The sequence below is a fragment of the Aplidium turbinatum genome, chromosome 11 (genome assembly GCF_918807975.1).
Source record: "Aplidium turbinatum chromosome 11, kaAplTurb1.1, whole genome shotgun sequence".
NCBI classification, from domain to species: Eukaryota; Metazoa; Chordata; class Ascidiacea; order Aplousobranchia; family Polyclinidae; genus Aplidium; species Aplidium turbinatum.
In genome coordinates, this window is record NC_137482.1 from 14,360,646 (window position 1) to 14,384,659 (window position 24,014).

Consider the following 24,014-nt stretch of genomic DNA (forward strand, 5'->3'; position numbering starts at 1 on the left):
GCACTTCCTGACTAGCTACAACATAGGCGACAACTTTTTATGCTGTATTGATACGTAAAACAATAGATGAACTAGCGATCGGCAGCAGGACAACATTTTTTGAATGCATACCGCAACAGCTTCGCGATAAATAATCACTAGAACGAGTAGGATGCTACAATTCCACACCAGACAAAAATCTGTCATATTTACATTGATTTAACGTCTGCAGACGTTGAATCAATGTAAAAATGACTGATTTTGCTGCCTGCGTCATAGCAAAAATCTACCATCTTGTGTCGATTCAATGTCATCAGATGTTGAATGCACCCAAAAACAACATAATTTGCTACGTAGACAGAGCGTGCGTTTAGCTTTATGCGCTTGCAAACAGACTCGATGTTGCTTTCGAAAGTCGAAACCTCTGCAGTGAATTGTCGCGGCAGTGAACAGCTCGCTGTGAAAATGAACTTGAAGTCTCGGCCCGAGGTTACCACTAACCAACGTAACAAGGGCTGGTACAAACCGCATTGCGCACATGCGGAATAATCAACGCAACAACGGACTCGCGCAAACTGCATGGCGCACACACGACCGTTGCCATAGAAACCTGATCAAAGGCGGGAATATGCGCATATTTTGTTTCATCTGCAACACGGACGTATTACAGCGAATTGAAACTTGAAAGCTGGTCAGCCATAAGTTGCGATATTGTAGTGAAAAGGGAGCTATAATCAAACGTCTCTCCGTAACTATTTTTCAAGGGTTGTTTATGGATGTCAGCAACTTCTAAATTTATTCAAGGTGACGTGCTGTTGAATTGATGTAAACGTGAATGATTTTACTTTCAACAGGTATATTTTCAAGCGTATAATCAAGTTAGTATTTGCATTCCCTTTTCATGACATTGTCATTCCATTTACAGAATGCCTTTTACTTTTTAGTAAACCTTTTCGTCTCTTGTTTCATGGTAATAAATCTAATTCGTTGCTAAACTTTATGTTGTGCTTAGCTTAAAGAGTCGCAGTCCATCAACCGCTAGTTTACGCAGACGCATGGCATGTGTTTGCTTTACCGAAGTGGTCGAGTTTTGTTTACAATAATTAACGGTAGGTCGAACGTAGCGATAACTCCGAGTGTGGCAATAAAAGCAATCCTAGTGTGACGACATCATAATGTCATCCATCTGCGTGACATTTTGCTGAATTTGCGTTGCTGCTGATGAAACACGCTTTCGCCCCCACGGCCAAAAAAATAGTTAGGCGCCTATGAGCTACAACATTAAGTTTCGCTGAGAAACGTTGTCGTGTTTTATCTGAGAAAACTTTCTTCAACGTTCATCAGCGAAACTCAACCGTGCAACACCCGAATTGACTATATATTTTTCGGACATTTTGACCGAATTGACTATATTTTTTTCGGACATTTTGCTAAAAAATCGGTCAATGACCGATAAATGACCGAAAAAACCCCCAAGGTGAGTTCACTCCTCAACAGAGTTTCCGTTGGTTGCTGCTTTGCTCAGCTGCGTGATTACAGCCCGTGAAGACTATTTGTGCTTTGTTGATTCAGCAACATTTCTGAACTTACTGCACTTTAATTGCACTGCGCACTAAGTCTTGCTTGCAAACGCTTGCAAACGCAAGTTTTAGATTGTTACCCGAACGGAATGCTTTAGTTAGTGGCAGTTTTAATGACCAGGTGAACTGGTGAAGCGATACGTGCAGGAATAAACAAATTTTAAACGATCGCAAGACTTAGTTAGCTCAGTCTGCTCAGACTAGTTCTTTTTTCGTATAGGCCTAAAGCACTTTTTCTTCAAAGTTTAAGCTAGGTCGTAGTTCTTGAGTGGACATGCAAAGGTTTACATGCTTTTCGATTCGTTCTGGGAAAATTCGATAGGCTATGTTATGCAGTACTGTAACAGCGTGCCCAGAAAACTTTTTTTTAAAGAAAAAAAACTTAAAGAATTTCATTCCTCATCCGAGGCGCAGTTAAAAGGTGTGTTACGGTAAGTAAAAAGATTGCCCTGCCTAACAAAATGTAAAACTGAGCCCCCTTTCGCGTAGGACTATATTTTGTGTTAAAAATGTAACTAGTGAGCCCCTTTCAGGTACGTTTGCCATGATACAAGTTTAAGGTTACGCCACTGACAACACGATGTAGGCTCCTTACAAATGTGAAGTATTTGTGTTAATCTGAATAATTTAATGTTATTTTTTTTCTAACGTAACTGACTAGAATTACACTAATAAACTACCATCCATACTGTTATAAAGTGGTAGTTTTAATCATAAAAGGGCACGATGGTAGACCTACACCAAATTTCAACGTAAGCTATAAGGTTGTATCCTCTGCTGAAGCAAAGTGCAACACAATGCTTTGAGATATGACGTTGTTTTATTTGTTTTACAAACAAACCAATTAATTTTCGTTGGTGTAAGGCTATCAGAGAGTATAACGCTTTACGCTTATACCATGAAAAAAAATTCTTTCCAACTTACGCAGTCTTTGCGTAAGAACTGTGAGCATTCAACTGCAAAAAAACACATTTTTTGCATGGAAACCTTTCATTAAAGTTGTTGTTAGGTAATTATCGTATGGTTTCATGTAACACGATCAAACTAAATGTTTTTGAAAACTACCAATATAAACGTTTGCAAGTATTATGATCAACTTCCAAGAAGCTTTTCTGAAACAGATTGTAACCTTGCTGAGCTAATGTCGTTGACCAGACGTTATTAGAGTTTCCAAATCGGCTTAATGTAATTCATTGAATACGTTCTGTCCTATTTCACGTTAATTCAACGTTTGCAGACATGAAGTTAATGTAAAAAATGACATTTGCTGGCTGGGAAGGCATCTCTTCTGAATTACACCAAAACGTACAACTCATCGATATTGTTTTCATCAAGCACTGTATTCAAAAATTTACAACGGACAGGTGTAATGAGAGTGATGAATGTATTAACTTCAATGACACAACCTTGTAGAATTAAGTCGAGCCTACTGTCTGGTTCTCCATGCAAGTGTCTGTATTTCTTGTCTGGCAGGGACAAATGCAGCTTGATGGCTACAAACTCTTGCGCAGCTGGGATTAAAATGTTTTTCTATTTCAATCCAATACGTATACACTACGGTATTAATAGAATTATTGAAGAGTATTAGATTAGATTATAAAATTGTAACTTCGTGTTGGTAACTTTCTTGAAGTTCAAATGTTTCGCAACTTCTTTGTGGATTAAATAACTTGTGTATTAATTATATTACTTGTTAAATGATAAAACTTGCTAACGTTTTGACCCAGCGTATTAGAAAAAGTACGCTTTTTCACAGAAAGTGACAAATAAATTATATGGTAATTCTGGTAGTGTTTGGATTGCAGCACTCTCACTCGGCATAAAATCATAAAAAATCTTAAAATTTTGCTTGATTTGGAAAAAAATCATAAAATAGCATAAAATTTAAACACAATCATAAAAAATCATGAAATGTGGTTATGATGCATGAGCTTCAACTGAGCATGTAAAAACCAAAAATGTTGTAATAGTGTAATGTGTAATAGTTCCAACCATGATGACAGCATAATCATTTGTGACACCGATTGTGACGCCGTCTGTGGAATGTGCTGATTTAAAATAACATGTAGTTGCGTAATCAAGTCCAGCGTTGCATGTGGAGCAGGAATTAGAAAAGGAGCGTAGCTAGATACTTTCATTGCATGTTTTAAACGTCATTAGACATAGACAAGTAGACGCTGACAAGATTTCAAAACACTGCAGTTATTAATATTATGGGAGCATGGTGAAAGGATAATTTGTCAGCAATGTCTTGGTTAAAAGCGCAGGGCTTGGCAAGAAAACCATAGGTAGGCCATTTGCCAGCAATGTGTTGCTATACTACATTTTAACGCGAATTTAGAAATTGCCGTTGCCATTTAGAAATTTAAAATATTTTTAACACTAACTCTATTCTCTAGCCCAAACCTTAATCTACCCCTAACCTAAACCTATTGTATCCAATCATAACTGTTCACCTAATTATGCTGTTTCTTATGCTTTAAAAAGAAAAACTTCTAAAAATTAAACATAACAAAACATCGAGCTCTGATGTAAAATCATAAAAAACATAGAATAGCCAAAAAAATCATAAAGTTTTTGACTTTATCACAAAAAAAAGAAAATCTTAAGTGGGACCCCTGGGATTGTTGCATCACATTTTTGTATGAAGTCCCCTGAGCCTGAGTTTTGTAAATGTCCCAACTGCCAAGCGGCTATCGAGCAAGCTATATAGCAAGTATCACATCGAACAGGTTACGTAGCCTTACAACTGCATCACCCAAATCCTAAATGTTTTTTTTACTTAAAAGGTCCTGGTAAGATGTCCAATTTTCCCTATCTCAAAGCTGGTAATCAACTATCAATTCAAATTAGATGGTCTACTTCAGTGGTTGTTAACCCTTTTTCATTGCAACGCCTTTGTAAAAGTTTGCTGGACTTGCGACGCGCCCGGTGATCGAAACTTCAATAATAATTTTTACTTATTATTTGTGTCTCCAGCAAGCTTGCAGAGTAGGAGTTCAGAGCCGGGGAACTTAGCGTATTTAACGGAGCCCGAGCTTTAACTTCGCCTGTTGTAGAGCTGGGGGGTTTAATTGTGTTTGCCGGACCTGAAGCCACAAAAAACGTAACAGCTCTAGCTTTAATCACGGCTAAGAAACTCATGAGTTAATTTTATTAAATCTATTTGGCGATATGGCTATGCAAAACATTTCCTTTATTTCGGAATTATATAATCGTTTGTGTTTTTAGTAAACATGCTGAATTCGGTTTTGCTGCTTGAATTTATAAGAGAATTACTTTAACAAACCAACAATATGAAACTTATTACACAAGTACTCTTCAGGGCAACGTAATGGTTGTCTCCAATGCAACAGTTTCAGAGCTGGAGCTGGGAAAAAAAACGACGCACCAGGTCGTCGCGACGCACAGTTTGAGAACGTCTGGTCCACACAGAAGAACGATCGAAAGGAAAAAACGAAAACAATTTTATAGAGCAGAGTAGGCTACTGTTTCCAACTGTTGCTGGTTTTGAGCAAATGCATGTTGTTTTGTTACAGGTTAGGTGTTCTTCTGTGCATGTATGCTTTCTTTCGTAGGTCGGTAAACTTGGGAGTTCAGAATAGTTTTAATTTAAAATGGTAACCATGAAGTGTGGATTCATTGCGTACATATTTGCAGGTAAGTCATTGGTTGTTGATTTAGTATAAAGAATATGAAAAGTACAAGAACATAGCCACGGTGGGGGACAGAGTTCTTCGTTGTTATTTTTCCTGGATCACATCTAGAGGTCATCTGAGGTCAGCTGAGGTTTGCTCTCACCATCCACAACACTCAGACGTTCCGTTCAAACCATACCCATTCGTATGGCCCGTTCGTTGTTGAGTCTGATGCTCGCCCGAAGAGGAGTTAGAAAGCCACGATGTATCAGTTATTGGGCAGCAGACTCAAAAACGTCAGAAACTGCTGACTTAATTCAAGTTGCTTCGTTGCAGTATACTACTTATTTTGTTTTTACAAAAATCATGTCATTGCATAGTTTACAAATTACAAACTTTTTACATTATGGTTTTTCTTTATTTATTGCTTATTTGTAAGTACTTCCGTTGCATTTTTTCAGTGTTTAGTCTTGTCCCTAGCAATGGACAGAATTACTTGGCAGAAATAAACATGGCTGGATATGTTGGAAAAGTGACTTTTACGCAAAACGGCGGAGATTTCGACGTGAAAGTAAATTTTTCAACACAAGGAAGCACGGACTTGTTTGACACTTTTCAGATTGCAAGTTTACCGCCTATTTTTGGGTAAGTTGTAAGTTTGTAGCTGCCTTTGTTTTACGATAAAGTAGGCTATGCCTACTGGTCTTGCTACCTTCATACATGAGATGGCTTATGAGAAAGTACGCTTTGTCTTTTTGTTTTCTGTTACTTACAATCTGAACAAAAGCCACCTTTTCTTATATCTAATGAGCAAGTTGAGTGCATAAATAGAACTTTTATTGAAAAGACTTTGCCATAACTCTGCGTTACTTTTTAGACGATTGCAAAATACGTCCGAAGTTTGTAAAAATCTTGGACCCGTAGTAAGAACGTTGAACGGTAAGAACAATTATGTTAACTGTTTGACAAATTGCTTGCCAACTAAAACACAAAACTTGGTTTGCAAACGATAAATATGTTGAAGTATTGGTGTGAGTCCAAGCTTTAGCTAGTGCTGTTTAGTTTTCATTTTCTGTAAGTAAAAGATTGTGTGCCCTAAATACGTAGACGTCGCTTATAGTGCCCACTCTTTTGATCAATGGTGCATGAACATGTCAGTTTAAAAAACAAAATGGAAAGTTGGACAACTTACTCGCATTAAAAAGTCTGATGCAATGCTAAATGTATGAGCGTCTTCCGGCTATTACTTTATCAAGCCGTAACACCTGGTTCAACCCTTGTGTAACTTGATTGCAACAAATTCTGCCTGACATACATTATTTATTCAGTAGGTGGCAAAGGGAAGTATTCCACATGCCCAGCATTTAGTAAAATTAACTTGTAAAAAACTTTCTTAGAAAGTTATTGCGTGTAGGGTACGCTATATTTTCATTAGCCACCCACATTTGAACATATTTTTAAAGAAGAATAGATAAGCAAGCTAAAACCTGTTGCAAAAATATTTAATGCTGCAAACAGTGAGAGACGATTGTAAGCTCTTTTTCTAAATCTTGATGCGGTTCATCCTGGCAAAAAGATAATAAACGATTTCCTTCAGGAGTTACCGACGGATCAGTTGTTACTGTCCCTTCACTTTCTTCGGACGATGTATTTAGCAGGGGTCTTCTCATCACGTCCAGCAGTGCTAGCATTCGACTCTGCGCCGCTATTTCTCTTGAAAACTCGGAAGAAAAAACTTATTACGCAAAGTTCATTGGCCCTATTGTTGGAGAAGTTTGGATAAGGTAAAAACGTTGTCGACCAACGTAAAATGTTGAAAATAAATTTTGTCCTTGAATGTGTGCGCACAGTCCTTTGTTAATCTTTTTCTGTCGCAAACGTCATGCTTACAGGCACTTTAGTTGAGTGATTGAGATTATTGTCTTCGATCTGGTCTCAACATGTCTCCACTGGTATGAACTCAGGCAGCAAATCATTTATTTTTTACATTGATTCAACCACTGCAGATGTCGAAAGACGGCTAATGTGCTGTCTGAGAACGAGTTATCAAAATCTATTTACAGTCGGCTGTGTAATGCATGTGATACTGTATGTGCCATATGGTAAGAGCACACTCGAAAAGATTGTAGCCAAAATCGCATAATAGCATGCCTGAAAGTGAACACGAAGATAGTTTTTTTTGTCTTTTTCATTCTGTTGATTGAAACCTTAAACTTTTCAATCACCAAACGTCGACGAAAAATTAAAAATCGATTTAGAATTTACCTATCAAATCTTGTAACGTTGCAATTAATTGATCATTGCCCTTTATAAAATCGATATCTTTTATTTTAAGTAATGTTGACACGATTTGAAAGTTGTGTATTTATAGAACTCGACCGACACCACCAGGATTGTTTATTATCTCTGACTTGGCATATTCTGATGCTCTTGCTGAGCCATTGAAAATATCAAAGTTTACTTTAACTGGAGACGAAGGGGCTGACATCGGTTCTTCTTTCTCAACGAGATGTGATTCGTTGGATGGGTCGGCAAAGTTTGCTTCCATTCCAGTAGGACATTCTGTGGCTTCAGCAGGTTTGGTCTACTGCAATTTGTTGAATATTGTGTGAATGACAAGCTTTGTGATATCCTGGCCTGATAACGTCTTATTTTCTGAAAAAATGGTTGAAAGCCGTTCAACCGTATCTCAGCAATGTTCGATGAAAAGGAAGTTGTCTCCTGTAAGCTATACCAATTGTTTTCATTAAATGTGGCTGCTAGCATAGATGCCTGGCCTGTTTTACTTTTCATACCAACAACTGAACCGCTCATTTTCCATTAACAACACAAGGTCTAAAAACTAAATGAATGTGTATTTGTGGATCGACCGTACGTTGATTACACTCATGTATTTTATTTATCGTCTACAAGTTAATTTATTGAAAGAGTTGAACTTGAAAAGCTATAGTCTGGGTCATGTTTTTTCATAGTGTAGTTGGAATTGTTTTGTTCGCATTAATTAATTTATTCCTAAAATGTGGTAGCATTTTACCTGGTGTTCTTTCCAACAATGCCTGATGAGAAATTGTTGCTTTATTTTTAGTGGCTTGCGTGCATTGCACAAATCATCTAGCTTTCTGGAAATATTAAAGTAGCCTACTGTACAAGTAAAATATTCCTCGTGTGTAAGTGTAACGAAATAATATCCAAGAGCAAACCGCACGTCCATGTAGAGCGAAATGCAGAATTCGACATGTATTGTTTTGTTTGTACTTTGCTTAAGTGGACCTACTGCATTTACATAAAAAATGAGGCCAATAGAACACTCTCAGCTCTGTTGGCCTTTGGGATAAACCTTAGGTTACTCCACGATATATTGGATTCCAATATAAAATTGCAGCTAAATATTAGCATGTGTTATAACACATATCACTTACTTTTATGCGTGCAAAGTACTGCATAACGTATTTCGATGTAACTCATAGTGCGTGTAATAATTCATAAATTACACTTATTTAAGGAGCATCTTTACAACCATATGTTATAAATAATGTATTTATAAATAGGTAAGGAGCAGCTTTACAACCATGCTATAAATAATGTATCTTATGGAAAACAATTCTGATTCTTGTTATCATTTCGATTGTGACGCAAAAATCCACAAACCGTGTAAAATCGCAAGAATTGGTAAAAAAAAAGATTCATATGATTTTTAATTAAACAAAATGATATCACTCTTGGCATTCACAAATAAGGGATGATGCATTGTCGGTTTCCTGCTTCGAAAACAAAAAAGAAAACCTTTCAATTTGTTTTGGAAGTTATAGAACTAAAATATTGCCTCTTTTTGAAGTAATGTTGATGTTTGATAAAGAAGAATGAGACTCTTCAGACCTACAATTCAAAAATAAAAATATTTTCTTGAATTTTTAACACAAAACTTGCTTTGTTTCCTCAAAGTTTCTTTGCTTCGATTTTATTTTGTAACAACTAGTTTTTTTCTCAACTTTGTTTTGTACTAAATTCGAACTTATACATTTTTGTCTTGTGATAATCTTGTGTCTTAAATCTTGTAATATTGTTCGAGCTTCAGCTTGTAATTGCGTTTGGTTAGAACATTATATACCCTTGTTGTTTAGATACTTTGAATTGTCCAAATAGCAGAGTTACTTTGGTATATTGTGTTTGGTTTTATGGTTTGACATCATCTTAGTTTTTAGTATTTGTCTGATAATTGGTAGAAAGTGTGCTCATTTTTGGCTTGTTTTCTAATTTATGTTATTATTCATAAGATAAGGCTAACGAAGGAATAGCTTACGGTGACTTAGTTGTAAGTGTTTTAATGAACATGTATGATGTAGTAATGTACGTATAGAAAGCAATCTTGCTGACGTTTTCATTCACAACTATACTGAATGCGTTGCACATCGTCGAATCTGAACTTTTTTACATTTATTTTCATTGTCGTCTTAAATAGGGTTTGGTATGCATATTACGACCCAAACAAAGCTACCTAAAAAGATCTAAATGTTAACCTGTTGTTACTTATTTTATAAGCTACAGATTTTTATCTCAATTCGACATGAGGTGTTCTCTGATAACAAAACGATTGAGGCAACAATCTTAGAATTCACTAAACATAGTATGAAATGATCTCGTTTTGTTCAAACCGTTATGTTTTTTGTTTTTTTCAGCAATTGTGCTTCTTTCTTGGTGTTCAAATTAATGATATAATTGTAATTATTATGCTGTGTATACTTGTTCGAAGCTCATAACACACGGTTCTTGCGTAGGTAAAAGAAGCGGAGTGTTTGTTCCATCATTATCTACTAATGAAACCAGTCTTGGTCTCTTGGACACTGAAAATGGAGTCATAGCATCATGTACCAAGCTCAACAAGGTGCAGCCCAAATCTGTGACAGCAGTGATACGTTGGGATGACATTACAGGCTCGATATCAATGGAGCAACAATCGCCATTTACAGCAACGTTTACTACCGTTTCACTCCAATCGATTAGGGTATGAATGTCGGTTACATATTTTCTGTGATTTTGCATGGACTTTAGAGTTGATTTGAAAAAAATAGTTTATTTCATATTGACTGAATATTTAGCGTTGCTTTGCAAGATGATTTTGTTCGGACAGTAGTTATCTACTGTGTAAGGTAAAATGATTTTGGTAGGATGACATATTTGTACAAACTTGGACGTTTGCTGAATACAGGTGGCGTTTTTCTGGTGCTCCAAAATAATTGTATGGTGTGTTTTTTAATGTCGAAATTTGGTCAGTTATCATTATGTTTACCAGATTGTTGTATTGACTGATGAGTTGCTTAAGTATTCTATGCCGAAGTCCGCGTCTTGATACCCACGTTACAATAGCCTGATATAGCTATTTTGATCTTTACGCAACAACTAGAGTGTCAGCTTTCGGTTTGATTTATTATTTTTATGTGCAAAACATACAATTTTGATTTTTTTGTGCTGGAGCATAACTCGCATGTAAAAACACTTTTGAATCAATACATAAGTTAAAAACTACCGCCCAGCCAGAAACACTGCCGAAGCAAAAAGTACTTTTTATGAATAAGTATTTTTACCAAAATTAGTTTATTTTGGATGCCAACCCTAGTTTTGTTACAATTTAGGAAACTCCTGCTGGTTTTCATGTACACGAGTACCCAGTTCCCCAACGCCTCAATGAAGAAGACCAGCGATGTAGTGCAGCAAACGTTGGAGGTCATTTTAATCCTTATGGAGTCGTTGTTGCGAACAGTCCTGACAGTGGGTCAACTGATGAGTACGAAATCGGTAAGAACTGGAATAAATGTAGATTACATGCCAGAATTCAATAACGTAAGTTTTTACCGCAAATCTTATACACATTTCTTGTCATGTTGCCACCAGTACTTAAGAATTAGCACATTATTTCACCTTTCTAGTTCTGGGAATTGTGTAAATTTGGGTACAAAATATCACGAAACCAACGCAGCGCGAACACACACATACTTAAAATATTATCACTGTTTCCGGTATGTGTTTGGCGACACCACACATTCCAACAGATCATGCCGGATGCTGTTTCGTGTAATGCTCTTGCGTTGTTTCTGGAAGCCTGTTGCGCTTTTTGGCCAAGCAGCACGCAACTATTTAACGTTCCTGCTTCATCTTCATTTTCCACCTGGTGAGATCTAACAGCCTCTATTGGTTCTCATAGCGTAGATATGAAGCACCTTTAGTTAACATTTTAGTCTGCAGAGTAACACTTGTACGCCACAATTGCTTGTTTAAGAAAATGGAAAGTTCACTGCATATAGGTTCATATCAAATACATGGATCGCTTTTGACTGTATCATTCATTTGAAGGGGATTTAAGCGGAAAGTATGGGAGTTTAACAGAAAGTAGCACAGAAGCCACATACACTGATTGGAACCTTCCCTTATTCGGAGTTAATAGCGTTGTTGGTCGTTCAATCGTAATTCATTATCCAGATGGTAGAAGGTAAGTTTGCAATTCATGTTGTGGAAGCTTTCAGGCAATGTACAATTATACACATCAATTGAACATCTCTTTTCTGAACATTTTATGGTCTGTCCTTGAGAAGGTTTTCTACGACGCCTTTACATACGTAGTCGACGACCTTTGTTTAAAAATGGTAAAACGTTTTTATTGTCGCCTTGTCAGAGTTAAAACATATTCGAAAGCTTTTGAAGATTCCAATCAAGATGTAAAGATTTTAGCAGATTTAGTAACTACATTTGATATACGGTACTGTAACTAAATAATAAATACTATTAATACAACAAAAAGTGTTCAATGGCAACCAAAAAGCCAAGCAGAGCGAATTAAATCAAATATATTTTGTATCTGTATACACACGTCTGAACAATCCGATTAGCAATGAGATTAAACATATTTTTAGATGGGTTTGCGGAAATATCGGTCATCCAGGTGACGTTGTGACCGCGGTTGTCAAGTTCAAGGAGCCAGCCTACGGTTACATGTATTTTCGCCAATCAAGCGATGACTTTGACACTGACACCATTGTTTTCGGAGAACTTGCCAACCTGGTGAGGCGGAACATCACGGAATAATTCAATCGCACTTTTTCTATCAACATATCATGTGATATTACATTAGTTTCACTCATTAACGTATCGGGGACAAAAAAAATACCAGTTACAGTATCAGGGGCGCCGGAAGCGGGGGGGCAGGGGGCGGATGCCCCCCTGCCCTCATTTTTTTCTGCAGATGGAGGGGCAGGGAGGCAATGGTGTCCATTTAAAGTCATAAAAGCTACTGCACATTTTGCAATATAACAATTTCTGCTATTTGCTTTTAGCCTAATTATACTCTTTCATTTTTGCCTCAAAAAAATATTTACGGCACGAAATTTTGCAACACAGTACAGGCCTTAAAACTCGTTTTTTTTTTCGGCAGCCATCGTGGCTTATCGGGAGCTCTTTCTCGGCAGCTAAATCTGCGTGCTTGGAGGCCAAAATACAAAATAACGATAGCACAAGTAAATAGAATTAAACTTGCAACAATGCTAAAATGAAAACTTAGCGTTGTTGAAGTCTGGGCCTGGGTGACGTCCTACAATAGAATCGTTGAACCACGCAATAACTGCTTTATCGGGATTGTAATCCAGTACTGCAGGACCATCTAACGACACTCGCACGAGTGTCTCCAATGTGGCTGATTTCAAAGAAGTTCGCCACTCCCCTAGAATTCTTTTTAGAAACGAAAAACAACGTTCGACATTTGTTGACGCTGACGGCAAGGTAATAAAATAAGTATTTCAATGATGTGAAGGACATTACTAAAAGAAACGTCCTTCATATTTTGCAAACATTATATTACTAAAAGAAACATAATTTTGGCAAAATATGATCAAAAATGTTTTCCCCTCGGATGTCAACTAACCTAGTTCTCCTTTTTAACAACGATTCAATGTCCGACAACATCGAATCGACATAAAAAGGACAATATTGCCAGCCGATGTAAATTAGCACTTCGGATTAAGACTTTGTTAAAATAAACGTCGGGAATTACAAACAAGACTTACAGCACTGGTGATCGCAGATGGATATATTCCATCAATAACAAATATTTCCGCACAATGCAACAGTGGCGATTATGACGCGCTGACCTAATTTTGCGTCACTCTTTGATACTACATATTTTCGACAGTTAATCCACGATCATTCTATTGCGAAATTAAATAATTGGCTAGAAGAAACCGGCGGCCAAACTTGGCCGATTGAGGAGGTAGCACCGGCGGTCATTCAAGCACTACTTAGCGGCCATGGCCGCAGGCTACTTTAAGGCTTGACAGCAGGTTACATCATTATAACATAGCATGATGCCCTTCTTTGTATGTCGGACACTTGTAGGCTATCATTACTCAATACATAGTGAGCTGATAGATTTGCAGTATCGCTATATCTTACCTTACCTTAAAACTTAAAAAAAAAATTGGCCTTTTAGTAAACAAAAGTGCCCTTTTTTTCGTAATCTTGCCACCTCAGTCAAAAATCGTTTCGGCGCCCCTGTACAGTATGCGTCCACCCTCATGCCAATGAACGGGAGAAAATGAATAAATCTTGCAAGGTCTAAAACGTGTATAAACAGTAGCTTACAGTAGGTTGGGCAGTAACGTGTACGTTTATAGCATTGCAAGGCCACAAAACTCAATACGTTTCTGTGAAAAAGAGGGATGAACTTCCTATTTACAACATCAGGCAGTTTGTTGAACTGTTCCAATCTTTTTAAACTTATCGCAAGGTTTCTTAGTATTTGTGCTACGTGATAATTTTGCAGAATAACGTGCCGACTACGAATCACAACTACCATGTGCATCTCTATACAGTCGGAGCGGACTGCGCCAGCGCTGGACCACACTACGACCCAGCTGGGGTAATGAACTTGCTTCAGAACCTAGATTTTAAAACTGTAACTGCGCAGCTAGTTTGAAACGCAAGCTTGATTAATTCATAAGTATTAATCCGACCACAATACGGTGTGACGATATGTCCCCTTTTCATGTAGTAGTCTACGTATTTAAATCACTTGTCAGCAAATGTACAAATAAATCACATGTAACCTGGTGACTAATGTTTGGCACCAATACAAACTGTTTCTTGATTTGAATGATTGTGTCATGAGGTTAATCCAAAGTCAATCTAGTTAACAAGTGAATAAAAAAAAAAAAAAAAAAAAAAAAAAAAAAAAAAAAATTTTTTTTTTTTTTATTCACTTGTTGATTCATTCATATCAGTTTGTATCCTCTGGGGATCCTTCTCTTGTATCATGGGCCAATCCTATAGATGTTTGCTGGTACACCCCTTCATTTTCTTTGAACTTCAATCTAGTTAGTTTTGAAAATAATGCTATTTTAGTGAAAGCGTTTTGTGCTACTCGAATTGAAATGGACTTTTTCAAGCATTTGTACAACAAGGTTGCAAGCATGCACAACGTAGGCTTATTCCTATTTTTAAGTTTTTATTTTTTTCATTTTCTCAGCTAGGTGCTTCGACTAACTATTCAAGCATATGTTCCCCTGACAATCCTTTTCAATGCGAGATTGGTGATCTATCTGGACGGCACAGTGGAGTCAATATCGGGTCAAGTTTAACAAAGTTTTTTGTTACCGACTCCAACTTGCCGTTACAAGGGTCTTTCAGTATTGTTGGAAAGTAAGTTTGTAACTTTTGAAATAACTTCAAACAAAACGGAACAGCAGTAAAGAGTGATGTTTTAGTTAACTAATTGGAGTCTTCGTATTCGTGTACCATGCTTGTTCCAGGCTTAGGCGTTCATGAATAGTTCTTTCCATTTATCCCGGTACTTGATTGTATTAAAAAATGTTTTGGTATTACGAGAAGGTGATCCTTGAGGTTATTGAAAAATGTGAAGCGCTATTTCTGGTCTGGCATGACAATCAGAGGATCAACGAGTTCTTATCATTAACAACAGCATTGCATCACGTTGGTTATCATCTAGTGAAGGTACCCGTTTGCTAGGTGAAACAACATATGATGCTGTAGGGTGTAGAGTAGACTGTAGATTATCGTACTCACAGGCTGCTACCTTCAGCTTATATAACTTGTGCCTTAATTTATAAAATATATGTTCTTTAAAAAGCAATTTATTAAAAGAAAAAAAAAAGAACATAAACGCTTTTGGCAGGCTTTATACTTTAGACATTAACCTCGTATTCATGAACTGCAGTTCACTGTAGCCTACATGTAACAAAACAGATTTAAATTAAAGATAAACAATCCCATCAGTGAGGTAATTACAATAATCAATTGTGCACTCTGTTTAGATCCGTTGTGATCCACGATCCAAACGCTGCTGCTCCTCGGTACGCGTGCGCTAACATCACTACAATGTGGGCGACAACTGCACGATCAAAATACATCACTTGGAAAGGAGATGACAATGATGGAACTGTAACTGGGGATACGACGTTTACACAAAACACGGAATTCGACAGAACACAGGTGCGTTGTCATGTTTCAGTTTCAACTTGTTTGGTTTTTATGGTAACCATGTATTAGTGGTTTTCTCCAGCGGGAGTTGATAAACGCACTTTGCTTAATATGCAACTGAAGCTTGGTGGTCTATGTCAAAGCACAAGCTTGTTAAACAGCAATAAAACATTGTAAGCATATAGAAAACAAAGAAAACAAAGAAAACGTAGGCAACCATGGAACCTTCTCACATTCAGTCGTGTAACTAAGTTTATGTGCAGCTTACATGGCATACGCAAAACCAAACGGGATCACTGGGTGCTGGCTATAATTTTGACATAATGTGAATTCTATAAAAGTGATGGTGACTTGCCGTGATCATTTCTTTAACCGCCCCTGGTAAGCAAACAAGTTTACCTCACATAAAGAGAACGCGTTTCTGTATGCACTAGGTTACCAGTCGACTATCTGGATTAGACTCCAGAGCAAGTGGATATCACATTCATATATTGCCAATACAATCTGGTACCGAAGGAGTTGATCAATGTTCGGCATCATCTGTCCAAGGACACTACAACCCGTTCAATGCTTCAGCCAGTGAGTTTCTGCTGATGACTGAAATACCCGTAGCCTACTGTAGTTGTTCATCTGCGCGAAGGTCAACAGAAACAAATAGGCCTATTTACTTCATTTACATATAGTTGCAGATCTGAAAGTAGTGGTTGTATTGGAAGTGCTTTTTGTCGTATGTGTATGTGTTGGAAGTATTAAGAAAAGGTGCGAGTCAGTTTTCGAATGATGGTCTTCATCTTGCTGTGACTAAATACCTACCATATGATACTGTATTTTTTATACTGTAAAAAAGGCACAAAACGTGATAAAAGTTTTAGTTTTTAAATTTTTATTTTTCTGTGTGTTTCTCAGTGATTTACGAAACTATTTTGCTGATTAGGTTGGGACAACAATCCTACCCGGCCGAAAGTCTCAGCTCAGCTTTAGCCTACAGAAGCGCTACCAAGTAGCCTACATAGTTACCGTACATACATTACCTTAAATGCTGACTGCTAAGCAAGAACAAGATGAAAGTTTCACTTTTTTAAAGTCATTATATAAATATTTGGACAAAAAAAATTAAGCGCTTGGTTTGTTCAATTTGCACCATACACTATTGTGTCATCATATTTATGTTGTGTGTGATTATTCAAGTAATTGTGTGTATCGGAAGCAAGTTTTAAAAAGGCACCATCAAAAATTTCTCTTTGCTAAAATTTGACCAATCAAAGCCGAGCTGATGTGTGTGGTGGTCAAATTATTTAATTGAAATCGCTTTGGTGTAGCAGAACCTTTTTGTAGCTAATTTTGCAAGAACACGTGTCTTAGGGGTTGGGTGTAAGTATCCTTTATAAATTATTGTAATTTGTAATGACCATGTTTCTGCATATGTTAATGTTTTCTAGCTAGGCTTATGATTTTACAATTTTATAGTAAGCCATTTCTTTTCTTGTTTTTTTTTTTCATTTCGCATTGGTCGCATTTTCATTGGTCAGATTTCAGCATGGAGGAATTTACAACGGCACCTTTCCGACAGTTGCGTAGGAGTAATCGGTTGTAAAATATTTTAGTTATGTTGCATTCCAACGTCAAACGAAAAGTTAAAATTCCCTTCAGTTTTCAATAGTAATTGAACAAGAACTATTTAATCAGCCTAATTGCAATCCTTCAGATGTTTCTCCCATGAAATTCACGTACGACATGTACGAAGTTGGTGATTTGTCAGGAAAATATGGCACGCTCGACAATAAAGGCGATTTAGGCCTGACCACCCTTGACAATAATCTCCCAATCACCAGCCATGCTGTGAATGCCGTCGGAAGATCTTTAGTTATTCACCATCCAGATGGATCAAGGTTGTATGTCATGATATCATCATCGAGCACTTTTTTCTTTACAGTGATACGATACATTGTGCAAATATTATTTCTTTCTCTTGTTTTGTATCTGTCTAAGCGATTTCGCATTCAGATTCAAGACAGGGTGGCCTATCTTTCAAGCATGTTCACATTTTTTATGCATCTTCCATGACAAAATATTACTGTTGATCATTACAGTTTATAATGTTTCTTTTTATTTAACTGTTTAGGTGGAAATGCAATGACATTGATGTTTATCCATCCGATCCATCTGGATACGTCATCACTGCCGAAGCGTCATTCACCGACCCTGCTGTGGGATACGTGCGATTGGTTAGTTGATAAATATTATTGAGGCTTGAGAAGTGATGCTGCTACAGGTTGAACGAGACCAACGTTGACGTTGAAACGATTTTAAAATGGCAACTTTTGCTAACCGGCTATCAGACACAAGAGCGCAGGCTATTTATTTGTGAAGGTAGTGCAGGAAAGTTCACTACATAGAACATTGGTGATGGTGTATCAATGCTATGAATTTAATAATCACACGCAACTGAGTCAACATCATAAATATAAGCTAACCTCAGGCTACACCCGTGCGCAATCATCAGCCGACATCGGACCTAGAATGCCAATAATGTCATTTTTGTTGTTATATGTCTGGCCATTATGAAATGCCACAATTTTTTTTCCATTGCAAGTTTTTGTATTGGCACGCCCAACCTTTTCTCAAACCTGCTGTGCCATTATTTATCTCGTGAATAGAAAGCAAAATGAAAGTGGCAAGCAATGATAAAATCCGAAATAGCTTTTTTAGCTTCAGTAACTTGTCCCACCTTACTACAGTACTTCTATCAATCCGATACGCCAAATAGTTCTCTAACCATCATGCGACATGATTTCCTCAAGAAAGCATTGTACCCTAACGACCCGACTTCGGGTCAAGACACATTCTGTATTGTGTTGTAAAAACCGATGATTTGACTTTAAATCACTGTGTGCTTAACGCAGGGCCCCTTAAACTTATCAGTCAGAAGGCATACCACACTTAATGCATGACGTAGATCAAGTTTATAAAAATGCCTAGTGGCGAGACAGTTAAACTATTTTATCGAATGTACCTGAAAGTTGTTGCAGACAGTTAGCCTAGATTACTTAGACTAATGCCATGTTCTGCTGCTTGTAAATCTGGTTCCTAAAAATTCGTAATAAAAGTATAATTACATTCTATTTCGTTTGTCAGCGGAAGTCTTTACACAGTTCACGTGCGGCAAAATAAATAGCAAACAAAATAAAGACAAAACACCCTGTTTGTTTAACGATCGTGTGTTCTTGGAATTTGCATCGGAGTTTTTAGAAAGCAGAACCAATATCAGTATTAAATTAATTTTCGTTAACATGTTTATCTTTCTTTTCGGCGTATATTTGCTTGTGATTGGTATAGAAATAGGTTACTTGTGCGAATCCGAACTTTGAAGTGAAAGTGAAAGGAATTGACATTTTCGACAGACACATGTGTGTGGTCAAGTACGGACTATCCTGCAGGCCACCTCTCAATTTGATTGATTTACACAACATGAAACATCAACAATGTGCAATACTTTGTCTCCACATGCTGATGTTGCGTTTTTTTTTTTATTGAAAAACTTTAAATACTTTATCGCTGCAATTTTATTTGACGTCATTTTATTTGTTCAGCGACAAGTGGTGTACGAGGACGGGTTCGCTTCTACCACGTCAGTGCTTGTGAGCTTATCAAATGCTGGTGGTAATGAGGTACAGTTTATGAATAAAAAGCAATTGTTAATAACTTACAGTACCTTAACTACAGAAAACTGATTTTAATTAAGTTTTTAGTTTGTAATTTTTTGTTGTTGATGCATTAGTAACTAAACATTTGCTTTAGCTGGTGAACGCCATTTCTGTTTGCCGTATTTTTATAAATAAATAGATTTGTCTCGTGGTAGATGACGTACGGTGAATGATCTAGGTTCTTGTCTGTGTGAGTTTAAAAACGCCTTGTTTATATTTTAGACATTGAACCACAATTGGCATATTCATGTTGATCCAGTGCTGAAGCAAGATGAATGCGACATGGCTTTAGGTAAGTTTTCACCCTCACACCTGTAATCTAATTGCAGCATATGCGTTATTGTTATAGAGTAAATACTGTAGTTACATCACAAAACAATCTTATTCAGCAAGTCAGTTTTTACGCTGATTCAACGTCTACAGACGTCGAATCAGTGTAAAAAACGACTAATTTGCTGACTGGGATATAATGCTTGCTGAACCCAATCATTGCGTGATGTGACTAAACAAATGCATAGGTCAGATTTATGCCATCAAGGAAGGATTTAATCTGACGGTTTGTTGCTCAGGTCACTACGATCCTTATATGGCTGAAATCACCACAGCTGACTACCAGGCACAATGCAACAAATACAATCCACTCGCATGTGAAGTTGGAGATCTTAGCAAAAAAATGGTATTTGAATTTGTTTCAATTCAAACAAGGGTTACCTTGTTCAATGTTCAGTCAGGAAATCAAGCCCCTTCTGCCCTCATGTGATGATTCAAGATCTACAGACATTGAATCAACGCAAAAAGAACTGGCTTGAGTGTTTCCTTTAAACAACAATTTACAACGAAAAAGTTATATTTGTTTGGTTTGTACTGACAGGACGAAGAATCATTCAATTATTATTTATTAAAAGATTGTGATACGATTCTCAGAAGCCGATTGTAGCAAGAATTGAAAGCCACAAACATTACAACATAAAGTGTTTGAACAGTGAGCCATGCGATTTGACGAACTATTTATTCTTGCGAGTGTTTAGAAAAAATTAAAATGACACGAAATTTGGTTGAGTTTATTTCAAGCTGTTTTTCTTAAAATGACGTCTGTTTGATTTTATACAAAAAATGTTATGACCAGCTTTACAGTTAAACAACGGTGGTAGCAGCCTAACTTTCATGGTAGAAGTTTACACAACGACAAACTTTCCATGTGGTATCGAACCAGGGTTTACCTTTTTCTTGGCAAAAGATGTGATCACGAAAATAAGCTCTGATCTTCATGATTTACTATCACAAGTTGGGTACCATCTTTATTGCTATATTGTTGCATGTTGTGCATGGATTTATGTAGACTGCTATGACTAATTACTATTAATGCTTTGATTGTTGTCACAGATTGTGATGATTAATAACTTACCTGCACCAGGTTTCATCATTAAGTTGTTTTACAGGGCCAATATTCTATAGATGGTGAAAGAAGATTGTACATAGATGGGGACGTCCCGTTGCATACAAAACAAACTGGTAGGTTGTGGGACTGTGTAGTGACAATACCTGCATCACTTGTACACGCATTACCGAGTGTATGCAGAACCCAACTATATATTTGAATGGTATTTAATCAAGGATTTTACGCTCCTCTTTCTGAGAATGTCCATGTACAATGGCTAGGTATGATATTTTATTTTAGTTTGTATAGTATATACTTATCCAGTATATATAAAGGGCTATTACGACCGTCTCTATAGTATGGTTTGTGCAGGACCAAATGAAGTTCCATTCTACAAAGTAATCGTTTTGCAAACAGCAGGGTTGGATTAACTATTGAGCCAAATAAAACTGCGCTCAATGTGTCAACGGAAGGCATGCAACATAAACATTTTTTGAAGGCAAATGTTGAATAGTCACGATAACAGACCAACTAAACTACTAAGTTTATTTTTTACTTTGATATAAAAATGAATTGAAGGTCAAATAGTGGAAGTGCTGTCATAACTTATCAGTCAACGCATAATTTAAACCACCCGTTTTTCTGCAATACAAAATCAGTTGGTTTTTTAACTTTCCAGATGTAATTTTGAAAAGCTTGTCAATGGTGTAGTTTATTTATAAACACGATAAACTGTTTGTTATGTCATTTTGGTTATATTTTTAATTGCACATGTATATGAAAGCCACCAAAGTCTTAACGTGTTAGGGCTGTTAAAAAGCTTGATCTGCCCTGGTGAATACCTGAAGCGTTATCGAAAAATGCTTGTTTTCAGTTTTGGGACGGTCCATTGTGTTCCACGCTGCGAATGGTGGAGCATCGCGGCTTTTCTGTGCTAATATAATTCCAACAGAAGCTTACACGTTCGCGTATCCCTCCACGGTGGAGTATGACTAGTGAGTGCAAAGTTTTGTGTCTGTCTTTTTATTGTCTTGTTTTTTTTTAAAGATATAACCAGAGAAATGTAATATTTTGCACAACATTTGTACAGTATGTTTATGCATTTTACCTTCTCGTTTTTTGTTTTATTAAGTAACTTGAAAGTGAAATTAAAACGGTGTTTTTTTGGGGGAAATTTGGCAAATGTGGAACCTGTGCCAGATAAAGTAGATAATGATGTCACCTCGATAATTTTTTTGTTTATTTTATAACCTAAACATAATTTTTCAGTTATCGGTTTACTTCGGCAGTCGCAAAAGCGATGTCCATCTCTCGGCTCAGAGTGGTGATTCTTCATAACATTGCTGTGCCTGTAAACGTTGGTGGCTGCTCAAAAGTCATGGTTCATATCGCAGGTTGGTGAGGTTTACAATAGTTTGAATTTTCTTTAGTACGTACATGTTTCATTTCAAGCTGAGATTTTGCTGCAAAAAATGTAAAAAACAAGAAAAAATATATTAGCAACTAATCACTTATAATAAGGGCATTGTATTCAGTTCTTTCTGAATTATGAAAACAGGCTGTTGCTTTCAAATGTAAAAATATAAAAATTTAATTAACAATAGACTTGTGAATTGTGAACTTGACGCAGCGCTACCTAGTTTGTGTTATTGGTGCTTCTCTGTGTTTTGTGATGTGGTTTTCTAGTGGAAAAAAAGACGTGTAGAAACACTTAATATGAATGATAGAGAACACACAGTAATCTTACCTTTGTTTGGCAATGCTATACGCCAATTTACCAAAAACAAATATTAGAATATATGAGACTAGTTATGCCATAAAATTGTCAACATGGATAGTATCGTATCAGATTTAGTATAGTAATTTGCTCTGCTTGGCATTAAGCACTGTTTGTAGTACTAATAGCTTTTTGTTGTTTGTTGGTTAGTATCATAGATGGAATTGATAAGTTCGTGTTTGCAGGTTCTGTGGATGGGGGTTTTCCCACTTTTGATCCAAGTGACATGGCGCCGTATTCTTCTACGGATACTTGCAAAAATGAAAGGGGAGCCACAGTAATCGCCATGGATTCTAACGGAGCATCAATGCGTACAATCAAACTGCCGATTATTGTGCTGACGTTTGCAATCACCTCACTAGTGCACATGTTATTTTGCTAAAGTCGAGAACACAATATGCATAGGGAAGCTACGTGGGAAACATTGACGTTTATCTCAACCTAAGTGGTCCAAGAATCAACTTTCCGTGTCGACATTTTTAATCAGTTTATCAATGACCAATAGTTGCAGACTATGTGCAAGATAAACGACATGTGTGAGCACAACGCTACAGTAAGGAATGCAGTTTGGTTTAAATTTATTTCGTTGTTTTCACCTCTTCCACTTATGGTACAACGTCATCACAATATTTTCACAATATGCCATTTCGATAGTAAGTTTAAAAGCTTGTTTACGACAAATGAATTTTCGCATTGATTTTAGAAAACCTAAAACCGTGAATCTGTTAGAAACAGCTCCAAGTCAGTCCTTTCATTGGTGTGTTAAGCTATTTTAGGTTTGTGTGCGTCGTGCAGTATTCAACTATTCATACTTTCATCAAAGTGTTTTTATTGCTGTGTATGTTTGTCATAAATCGAATTTGGGAAAAAGTGTGTTTGTGCAGTTTGGTACAAAGGCTTGAAAGTTTGTCTACCGCATCTCCAACTAGAGAAAAAACGTGTCGCAGTTTAACTGTGATTTATGGTTCATAAATCACGTTTTCCCCTCTTTTTCGAAACAAGACCCATTTTCAACAGCACTTTCAGTTCGAAAGGTTTGTTGCTCTCGTAATAAACGGCACTACGCGTACCTTGTTCAATGTTCATTGCATGCTGCTTACTTTGTTAACTTTGCGCCAGTAATTGTTTCAAACGTAAAACGTTTAACAATAGAATTTAGACCTATGTTTTCCAAAGAGCGTGATTTGATGAATCACTTCTAAAAGTTTCTGATGTACTGTTTGTTATAGTTGATAGTAACAAGATAAAGAAATTGCTTGTTGCCAATGTTTTCCCGTGTGATTGTTTGCTGCTGTAGCCTACGCTTACTGTTATTAACTAATTTTGAGTTTCAATGCTTGAGATAGTTTTTAAATATATTCGATTGTTACGATCTTCACTTGAATTTTTTTTTGTCAACATGTTACAAGATTGTGAACGAATTGTGTAATTCTTTTTGTTCTGATTGTTTATCTGCATTTTATTTGATCGAATTGTTGT

The 24,014-nt window shown here is 36.8% G+C and overlaps 1 protein-coding gene across 1 annotated transcript; it reads left to right on the forward strand.

Moving 5' to 3' along the window:
- Positions 1-5,096: 5,096 nt before the first annotated feature.
- Positions 5,097-23,909, forward strand: LOC145779899 (uncharacterized). Its single transcript, XM_082591574.1, has 22 exons — positions 5,097-5,219; positions 5,659-5,842; positions 6,075-6,136; positions 6,795-6,981; positions 7,569-7,774; positions 9,973-10,199; positions 10,828-10,990; positions 11,546-11,681; positions 12,103-12,250; positions 14,004-14,099; positions 14,706-14,878; positions 15,511-15,688; positions 16,111-16,255; positions 17,382-17,565; positions 17,799-17,901; positions 19,267-19,344; positions 19,603-19,672; positions 19,950-20,056; positions 20,820-20,892; positions 21,633-21,753; positions 22,028-22,152; positions 22,721-23,909. Exons 1-22 carry the CDS (start codon positions 5,177-5,179, stop codon positions 22,915-22,917), a joined length of 3,006 nt encoding a protein of 1,001 aa, XP_082447700.1. The 5' UTR covers positions 5,097-5,176; the 3' UTR covers positions 22,918-23,909.
- The last annotated feature ends 105 nt before the right edge of the window (positions 23,910-24,014 follow it).